The sequence below is a fragment of the Lipotes vexillifer genome, unplaced genomic scaffold (genome assembly GCF_000442215.2).
Source record: "Lipotes vexillifer unplaced genomic scaffold, Lipotes_vexillifer_v1.1 scaffold419, whole genome shotgun sequence".
NCBI lineage: Eukaryota > Metazoa > Chordata > Mammalia > Artiodactyla > Lipotidae > Lipotes > Lipotes vexillifer.
This window is the reverse complement of record NW_006786333.1, coordinates 1,319,210-1,330,075: the sequence shown is the minus strand read 5'-3', so window position 1 is coordinate 1,330,075 and position 10,866 is coordinate 1,319,210. Positions and strand designations below refer to the sequence as shown.

Sequence of the window (10,866 nt, the reverse complement as noted above, 5' to 3'; positions counted from 1 at the left end):
TGCTGAAGATCTGAGGAATTTCAAAACTTCATTCGACAGTAAAACTTGAGAGTTCCATTTTCAAGTCACTTGCTGAGCAGGATCCAGCTTCAGTCCCTCTTTTAGCAGATGAATCCATCTTCATCTCTATTCATGTGACACCATGAGCGTTCCCTACCCTGCTGTGGTGCAGTCGCTCGATACGCTCTGTCCTCCTGCACTTGACACGCAGACAAGTCATCACCCTCCTTCTGGGGCAGCAGAAGAGGTGTTTAGAACACAAGCTTGGGAATCAGGAAACCCCACTGGCTGGAGCATCCTGCACAAGTCACATAAGCTTTCTGAGCCTGAGTTTCCCCGTCTGAAATATGGGAAACAGCAAACCTGCCTACCTGCTAGTGTTTTCTGGAGGACCAGATGAAATCACACATATTACAAACACTCCAAATGTTACCCAAATAGCAGTTCCGATAACCATTTTTAAAATTGTTTATGTGAGGTGTTTTGCTGTTTTTGTTCCTTAACAGGCATAAAGAAAGAGTATCCAAAAATCTCATTTTCAGGCTCCACAATGGGAAAATGGTACTATTTTATTTGTTCCTTTTTACTTATTCTTCTTTCCTGTTAAGATTCTGGTTCTCAATAAAGATGAACCCTTCTGAGAACGGCAGGACCTTTTGCGTCTCAACCCCAGCCCTACTTCCCTGCTATTGCTTCTTATAATCAGAGATAGTGTCTTTAGACAAATTTAAATGGAAAATCCTCATATGCTAGCATTTCATGGGTCATGATTTTCCCAGAATTTGGATGATCTGCTTAGTACTAGTTGAAGTAAGAAAAAGTTAGAAAACACTGCTCCTCACATTGTCTCAGAAACTACAGAATCTCTTTGAAATCAATTTTTTTGGATTTTCAAAAGAAATTAAAAATGGATTGTTATCTGGGCTCAGTGCCAGAGAAAGAAAATCGTTTTTTCTTTGCAGTATTTGTGAATTTTAGGGCCAAAAATTAATCTTTGCTGTGACATTTTATTGTTATATAAAGCCTCTTTCTCATAATCCCACTCGAAGCTATACACATTTTTTATGCCATGAAACACACACACTGGTTTCTTTTTTTTAATTTATTTTTTGGCTGCGTTGGGTCTTCATTGCTGCGCACGGGCTTTCTCTAGTTGTGGCGAGCGGGGGCTACTCTTCGTTGCGGTGCGTGGGCTTCTCACTGCGGAGGCTTCTCTTGTTGCGGAGTATGGGCTCTAGGTGCATGGGCTTCAGTAGTTGTGGCTCGCGGGCTCTAGAGTGCAGGCTCAGTAGCTGTGACGCAGGGGCTTAGTTGCTCCGCAGCATGTGGGATCTTCCCAAACCAGGGATTGAACCCGTGTCCCCTGCATTGGCAGGCAGATTCTTAACCACTGCGCCACCAGGGACATCCACACACACACTGTTTAATACAAACGAGAACTAGGAAAACACTCCCCAAATGACCTACTACTTCCCGCTCTTTCCCAGGGTGGGTTTGGTTTGTGGTCCCCAAAAGGATTTTAAAAATCAGCACCATCTACTCAAGGAGGGGCAGTAGAGGATCTGATGACTGCCCCCACCCCACACACACACACATAACAGTAAGAGGATGCTGATGAGGAAATGTAGCTTGGTATCAGGGCACCGAGGTCAGTCCTCAGCCCAGCTCTGCGCAGCAGTGGAAGCTCAGATACATCCCAATCCAGTGGTACAACAGAACTTTAGTTTCATCATTCCTATGAGGGTTGCAGCAAGGATCCAGTAAGATCATATCTGTAGAAATGCTGCCAGAGCTGTAAAGCACTGTTTAAGTGTCAGCTTCATATCATGACATGATCTGCTTGTGACAGGGCCGCTGGTCCCGTAACCAGGAGCAGATGCTGTGCTGACATCAAAGCAGGATGAAGAACTTCACCATAGATGGTGAACCATCTATGAAGCTATGTTGTTTTGATCTTGCCCACCCAAAATTCAATAATTCAAGGCGCTGGGAACGACAAAACATCCATATCTCAAGGTGAAGATAATAGGACCTCTGACCCAAAAGGAAAACACAAACGCACACCAATTAGCTGCTCTTCCTACAAAGAATACCAGAATCCAGCCTTGCAGAGGTAGTAGCTTGCCTACAGATCCACGCAGGGAAGTAAAGTTGAATGCAGGTTGCTTTTACTCTCCTACGGCTCTGGCTTGACTGGGAATGAGGGATAGAGACCAAAACCAATCTGTAGTCCAAATCCAGCTTCCGCATAAAGCCACCAATCCTACCCTGAGGTTCTAAATGTGTTCAACAGGATTCTAGATTTCTCACCATCAACTACCAACATATTATCCAATACCGAGCACAAAAAAAAAATGTGGCAACCTGAGTTGGCTTTTGGGGGCTAGTGGTTTTGTTGCAGGCTTTCCTACCTTCACCAGTATTAACAGCGTCATTGCAGGCTGTGTCTGGGTTCAAGACTAGTGAGTCACAAATGGCGCTTACATAAATCTGTGCCTGTTTTTGTACTACCTCTCTTTGTAAGTTTCTTCGTATTTGGTATATGCCGCTTCATGCCCCGAAAGCCTAGTTTTACACTTGCAGAAAGCCTTCTATGTCTCACTGTACCCACAAAGTCTAACCCCGCATTCAGACTTACAGGCAACAAAGGGCTTAGTGGATGGAGCAGCAGCAAGGTAAAAGGCTGCAACCCCCAGAGGCACCCACAGGTACCCAGGGTGGAACTCGGTTGTTAGTGGGTTGTGTTTTCTCCAAGAATGCCTCACAGAAGGTGCAGCTACAGTGGAACTGGATATAAACACCTTATCAGCCATTTCTCCAAGAAGCTTATCTAACATTTTGCACCTTATGTAACTGACATTCTGAAATCAATGCCTCTTATGCAGAACACACCTAGCATTTGAAAAGAAAAAGAATTAGGGCCCCCGGAGGCTGTATGACATCTTTTCACCAAAACCAGGAGTGTTTGCCTCTCACTGGTTGTTTCATGTATGTGTGTGTGTTTAGATGTCAGATAAATTTTATCTACAAAAGATCAGTTGTGAAGTTTATTTGGCATCACTGGAAAATGACACCCTGCAATCGAACATCTCATTCACCTGGGTTTTCATGTCAGTGAGTGCAGGGCAGCACTTTCCTGATGGAGAGTGTTTGATGGTTGCATCTATGCTCCAAAAACTTGTTCACTATCAATGCATTCATGGGCAAACAGAACAGAAGACTGTGAATAAGAGCTGTGGATAAAAGCAGGTCAGACTCAAGAAGCCAAATAAAGGTCAGAAAGGCCCTTTTATAACCTCGTGCATTGTTTTATGAATTCAGATTAATCCTGATCAAACTCCCAAGACATGATAGCCAGGTACGAGAAAGATCTGTTACAGTTTGGTCTATAAGGTGGGTGTAAGTCTGATAACTCAACAATAATATTAAAAATTGAGAGAAAAGACCTCATGGTTTCCTCTTAACGTTACCTGAATATATTCAATAGCTGTTTGACAAGCAATAAGCAGAGTCTGATTAAACGATTCTTTTCCAGCAAAGGCTATTGAGCCTCTTTCTATGTAGCTGCATCTTAGGCAAACATATTAATTGCTTCAAATAGGTCCCTGTCTCAGGTGGGCTTCCCTAGAAGCAGAGGCTAAGATGGGGATTCTTTGCAAGTGTGTTATTAGGTGTGCTCTTGTGAGACAGGGAGAGATGCAGGATAGGGCAGGGGGAGAAACCAGCTGGATATTAGCTTCACCTTCATCTCAAGGGGACCACTGGGGAACAACTTATACCAGAGTCATCCCAGCTTGAGGGAGGGACCAGACTCCTGTGTGCTCTTAGCAGCAGCTGGGGGATGGATGTACCAGCCAGCTGAGCAGCAGGACACTAACAGGTCCACTATGGTAGCTAAGATGATGGGACTAAATCTCTAGAAGCCAGACTGTGTGTTAGGAGATGCGGTTCTCATCCCAACCCTGGCCTCACTAAGGACATGATGATGTGGCCATGGGCCCCTCACATGGCCTCTGCAACTACCAATTTCCTCACCTGTAAAATGGTAGTGCAGGGGTGGTAGAGTTGGATTAGACGATCCCTGCACAATGTGAAATGCAATGATTTCAGTAAGGGAAGTGGGCGGAGGCTCACTGAGGAATAGTGGATGTTTTCTTCTATTCATGGAAAGGAGTTAATTAATGTAAATGTGTCCCTGAATAACTAGTCCATTAAATACTCTTCTCTCACCTGGAATAGCTCTGGATACACAGGCAAATCTAGGAAGACAAGCAATAAATTTGCCCTGAAGGCGAATGTTCTAAAAAAGGATGGTGGGCTTCCCTGGTGGTGCAGTGGTTGAGAGTCCGCCTGCTGATGCAGGGGACACGGGTTCGTGTCCGGGAAGATCCCACATTCCCGGTCCGGGAAGATCCCACATGCACGGAGCGGCTGGGCCCGTGAGCCATGGCCGCTGAGCCTGCGCATCCGGAGCCTGTGCTCTGCAACGGGAGAGGCCTCAACAGTGAGAGGCCCACGTACCAAAAAATAAAAAATAAAAAAAATAAATAAAAAAGAATGGCAAGGCTCTGTTTTCAAACAAAGTGCTTTTGTGGCAGTTTACCTAAAGGGAGCATTAATACAACCAGGCAACCTCATTTAACTGACTCCTGTATCAAAGCAAATTAGAGGCAAGAGGCTGGAGTAAAGCATGAGCCAGAGGCTGTCCCTGAAAAACTACACAGCCTCTAGGGAGAGCAGTTTGGAAACATCTATCAAAATTATAAATACATTTATTCTTTGCCTGCACAGCACGCTCTCTGGGAATTTATCCTACAGGTATATATGTGTGAAATGACATTTATATGAGTTTATTCATTGTGCTACTTTTTCGAAAATAGTCCAAGATTGCGAACAACTCAATGGTCCATCAATAAAGAACTAGTTAAAAACAATAACAACTATGGTACCTTCCATACAGTGGAATACTGTATAACCCAAGAACATCTGTACGGATACAGAAGGTTCTCCTAGATATATTGATAAGTGAAAAAGCAAAGGGAAGAACAGTATTATCAGATTAGTATGTATATTATAAACATATGCATATATAATATGTTTGCTTCTTTCTGTGTAATGGAGGTAATAAGATCATGTAGTTATACTCAAGTGTATCCATAGATATCTAGAAGTCAGTTTTTGTGTATCTGGAAAGATACCCCCCCAAAAAACTTTTATGAGTGGTTATCTCTAAGGGATGAGGGAGTGAGAAAATGGGATGGATAGAGACATAGGTGGGAGTGAGAAATCTCACCAATGCCTTTTTACAGATTTCCTTTCTGGATTTTTTTCCCAACCATCATGGGTTTTTCTGTAAGGAAAAAGGAGGAGCTGTTTGATTAAAAAATAAAATGGAAATTTAAAAGGCAGGCATCAATCAAAGCTGGTCATTCCAACTTCCCTTATTTCATGCTTTCGTTCAGGGATTGGCAGACTGAGGCTGTTGGTTAAGTAGTGAGACCATATGGCTCACAGTGCTGAAAATGTTTACTATCTGTCCCTTTCCAGAAAGTTTGCCAAGTCCAGCTATAAATCATGGAGTTGTTTGTAAAATGGCTGTACTCCTCCTATCAGTGAGCTTCAAGTACTTCTATCAGTTTTGTCTTCTTTACATCAGCTTTTCTGACCACAGAGAGTTATGCACCAAGGAAAAGGGCAGGATACTGCACCTGTTACAAAGAGCATGAGCTCTGGGGACAGACAGCCCAGGTTTAAATCTGGGCTTTGTCCCTCACTGCTATGTGGCCTTGGGGAACTAACTTCTTAAGCTCAGTATGGTTTTCATCTGTAAAAGCTGGGTAATAATGGTACCTCCTTCACAGAGTCCTTTGGAAGGTTAAGTATGTTAATGCTGGCTAGAAGTTTAGTACAATGCCTGTTAGTATTATCATCTAATATTTTGATTTTTTTATAAACAGGGTGATGACCAGTTAAATGTGTTTGAAGAAGACACCATAGGAGGTGAGCTTTCTTTACTGATCAGACCAAAGTTGTCATTTTAGTAGCTCTGAGCATGTCTTTTTTATTAAACACCACTAAGAGATAATAATCTACCAACAGCTTGTACTTTTCCCTTAGCCAGGGAACATGATTAAGATTGGGACTCTTTGGATCTCTCCCCTTTTGGTCCACGTAAAGAATCAAAGGGACGCCTTACCAAGAGATGCATTTCCTCACTGCTCAGAGAACATGAGCCCCAAGATGCTCAGTGAAGAGAGGATGCTCTGGTTAAAATGTTTGGAAAACATAATACCCAATCCCCTTTGGAAGATTCACATATATAAGAGCACAGCAAGACTCCCACATGTCCTGTAGGAAAGAGAGCTGGCTATCTTTAATTCACCATTCTTCAAATTTTATTGGAACACAAAAGTCTTTTTCCTGCATCGTGGTTACTACTCTGCAGTGTACCGTTGGGATGCAACTTAAGAAACACCTAAACTATAGTGCTTCATAATTTTGTCATGTTAAAAGTCTTGCCAAAACTAAAAAAAAAATCCAACCATAATTAGCTACACATGGAACTGAAAATAGATTAAATTATGTGAATTTGAGTTTGTCCAGAAAAAGATAAGTTTCATGATTGCCCTAGAAAACAATACCTGCTATCATTTCCACTCTGTGATAACTGTTGTTATAATTATGGTCCGTGGAAATATATTTACATTGACTGGGAGCATATACAAGTAAGTGAATTGGCTTTCTAAATAAACCCAGCTCGAATCCTGCTGCTCCATGAGCATGGGGTAGTAGATAAAGTGTCATTTGATGATAATGGCAAGAGCAGTATGTAAAAATTGCAGTCACCAAATGACATAATGGTGATTCATGAGGAAAAGGCACATAAACATGAGCCAAGTGCAAATAATCAACTCAGCCCCAACTGGATGGGGATTGATTGATTGATGAATAAAGTTTCCTCTTTTCCTGGTTATAAAATTAACACACATTCACGTGGAAATTTTTTTAAGGTAGAAAATAGGAGCCATCTAAGACCTTATGACCTCTGAATAATCATGGGTAACATTCTGGTTTATTTTATTGCAGTGTATTGTCTATATACCTATATTCACCTAGTTGAGAATACACGTGTATATACAAACATTATCTCCAATATTTTGTACCTATCATAATGTAAGCATGTTCCCATGTCATTAAAAACTCTCTATAAACTTAATTTGTACATTCATTGTATGAATGTACTATCTTTTTATGAATGTACCATCATTAATTTTTAAAAATAACTAGTAATTTTAAAAAAAGAACTATTTTTTTTAAACTGGAATAAGATAACCATACTACTACTAATACTAACAATAATAACCACTTTCCTAGATTGCAAATACATTAAATGTTGCTCAGCTTCATAAAAGTAAGCTAGAAGAAAAAAGCAAACCAGAAATATGGAGAACATGAGATGGCCCTTTGGCTCCACGTGTTAAAAGCATCAATCTATCTGCCTTTAACAGAAAGTTCCAGATAATACTCGATTTTTCCAGTCACCATGGGCTACTCTGTAAAGAGACTGAAGCATCTGTTTGATTTCAGGGAACAATAACAAAAAATCCTTTCATGTGAAAACCAAATGGTTCCAAAGACCCCCAAATTCACCTCTTTCCTCTGTTTCCAGCTCTTTTTCCCTTGTCTCTTTCTTCTTCTACCCCAACTCAATTCTTCATGCCCTATTCCCTCCCTCCCTCCCTCTCTCTCTCTCTCTCTCTCTCTCTCTTCTCTCTCTCTCTCTGTCGCTCTCTGTCTCTATCTCTCTCTGGTAGAGTTGGGCCTTTCACTCAACTAATAGTGGATTCCTGCAAAAATGTAACGTTGTGTATATAAATGAACCACTTCATGACTACCTACTACATCATGTGACAACTGGAAATCTTTTAGGGCTCCGCAAACTCTGCAGAGTTTCGCACTTTGCCAAAAATCCCTAATCATTCTTTTGCCTTAAAGCAGTGGTTCCCAGATTCAGTTCTCACTCACCACCTTCATGACTTTTGTTTTATCTCTATGCTATCTATTCTCTATATATTATATAGAATATTGTATACTATAATACATAATGTAATAGTATATATTATACTATACTATATGCTGTATAATACTATATACTATATAGTATAAAACCAGGGTTTCAATACAGTTTTTCTTTCTGTATAACTTAAATTATTCTTATTTTAAAGGTTTCACGGAAGATTTGAGAAAGTGTAAAATTATTTTCCTGATTGGTGAGTAACAGCCCTCAAATTTTCAAATATAATTGCTAATAATAACAATGTGGTAAGGAAAAAAGACTACTCATTTCTCAACCTGTTTTGAAGTCTTGGCCCTTTTTTAGTCAAGATTACACCCCCGAGGCTTCCGGATCATTTCTTTCATTTATACAGTTTTATATTACTTTGGCTTTGTATCTTTTCAGCATAGACAAAGCAGGACTCTAAGGAATATCAAACTCCTGAGTTTAGCTCTATGATAATAAAATGCATTATAATCCCACAGGTAAAAGGATGCCTATGTCTGTTAAAATCTAACACCTTTTCTGTTTGAACAATGACCTGCTCCTCCCTAAACTAAATACATCAGTAACCACATATTCAAGTATACCTTAATAACCATACCCTGCATTCCATACAGCTAACAACAAAAACAATCTCGTTTGTTTTATGCCCTAGCACAAAGAAACTCACTGGGAAACAAATTGTGGGATAAAATTCATTTCAGGTTAACCAGCATTTTCTGAGCACCTAATATGTTCCAAGTTATCTCCTTTAATCCTTACACAATCTCATTAGGTTGGCAGTCCATCCCTATTACAGTTCCATTACACAGACAAGAAAAGTGAGCCTCAGAAGGTTAAGCAAGTTGTCCAAGGTCACAGAGCTTATTAGTGTGAGAACCAGATTTCCAGTTTTTCTCTTGGGAATAAATGGGACTAGTTGCACAGCAGTTAAAATTACATAGAATAGGACAAAATATCGTCAGATCACCTCCCGAAACTTAGTGCTTTTCCCTCTAGCTAGTCAAGTCTATAGAAAAGTTAATACACTCACTTAATACTGTACGTTTTTCAGAAAATACCTATTTATATTCAGAAATAATGAAAAGGTCCACACCTCCTCAATGAGTGGGAAAAAGAATGGTTATCAGCACCCTAGAAATATACTCAGATATACTTAGAATCTTGCACCCTAAAGTCAGGATTCTTCCTTGGAAATCTCTCAGTAAACCTCCCTCATTGTCAGATGAAGAAACTGAGTCACAGAGAATTTAAGGGGTTTGAGGCAGGTCATTCAAACAAGTGGTGGCAAAGAGGAGACCAGGGTCCATGGGTGTGGTTCCCCATTTCCGGGCCCTCCTCACCCCACCACTGAGTTATGTGGGTTGCCACCCTAGACGGTCCCCCACATTTAATCATCCACCAGCTACTTACTGAATATTGGACCCATGCTGGGCAGTGAGCAGGGATCAGAGAGTTTCCATCTTAGAGGAAAAGGAGAACTAATCAAATTATTATCACAAACCTTGAAAAGCATTGGGAAGGAAATGAGCTGAAACAGCGAACAAGCAGGGTGAAGTGTTTGTGGTAAAAATGGGTGATCAGGGAAGGCCCTGTGAAAGTGACATTTAAGCAGGGAACTAAAGGAAAAGATGGATGACTGAAGGGATTAGTGGGAGGTGAGAGAAAGACGAAGTCTAGCCAAAGTGAACAGCGTGTCTAAGCAGTGAGAATTCTTGAGCTCAATTGAGCTCTGTTTCTGACCTGCTTGTCTCTAGTTGACCTTAGCCTTGGGAACTGGATGGACTATGGCCGCACTTAGTTTACATTCTTTTCAGAAAGTAAAAGTACATTATGTCTACTCCTTACTGAAAAGAAACTCATCATCATAATTTCAAAGAAAATTCCCCTTTCCACACAAATTTTAATCAATTATCTTGGCATCTAGAGTATACACAATAAATTATACTTTCTGTCCAGCTTTTATCTTAGAGGCCAAATTAGGAAAAGGGGAGACTCTTTAAACTTGGAGTTCCGGAATCCAAAGAATGAGGCTTTATTATCACATAGCAATCTGTGTTTTTAATAATGTGGTCCAAAAAAAAGCTTTTTAAAATAGTACAGCATGTTTTGTGGTGGTTGTTATTGTCTCTAAGAATAATATTATTTCAGATTTACCCATTGTTTGGCACCATACTTGAATTTTGAGTGTATTTTCAAATATTGCTTCTATCTAGCCAGGCGTAAAGATCTCAGCTCACCTGTTACTAAGCCCTGTGCCCTTCAGAAGGTGAAATAGCACAATATAAAATCTGGCATCAGGACTTCCCTGGTGATCCAGTGGTTGAGATACCACGCTTCCGATGCAGGGGATGCGGGTTTGATCCTTGGTTGGGGAACAAAGATCCCACATGCCATGCAGTGCAGCCAAGAAAAAAAAAAAGTGTCTCGGACCAGACAAACCTTAAGGCCCTCCAGGGTCCACAGACCACACTAAAAACTGCCGCTCTGAATAAAGGTTTTCTTTTTTTTATATCAACCAGACTCTCATGTACTTCAACTTGTTAGTCAGTCACTATTCTAGAAAAGAAGGATTTCAGCTTACTGTTTGGGCCATGTACAAAGCAACTGCAATGAGAAGGAAAATGATGGTTCTCCTTCTAGGCTATTTACTGGATTCTGCTTGAAAATTAAGGCTTTAGTTCTAAATATACTTAAGCCTTGAACAACATGGGTTTGAACTGCACGGGTCCACTTATACGCTGATTTTTTTCAATAATAAATACTACAGTACTACCCGGTCCAGGTTGGTTAAATCCACGGATTCA

The 10,866-nt window shown here is 40.7% G+C and overlaps 1 protein-coding gene across 1 annotated transcript in view; it reads left to right on the top strand.

Annotated features, from left to right (window-relative positions):
* Positions 1–10,866, top strand: part of AK5 (adenylate kinase 5) — a 245,420-nt gene that overhangs the window by 172,386 nt on the left and 62,168 nt on the right. Inside the window, exons 9-10 of the mRNA XM_007458720.1 lie at positions 5,958–6,000; positions 8,226–8,270. Coding sequence (XP_007458782.1) covers positions 5,958–6,000; positions 8,226–8,270 — 88 coding nt within the window. The remainder of the gene's footprint in view (positions 1–5,957; positions 6,001–8,225; positions 8,271–10,866) is intronic.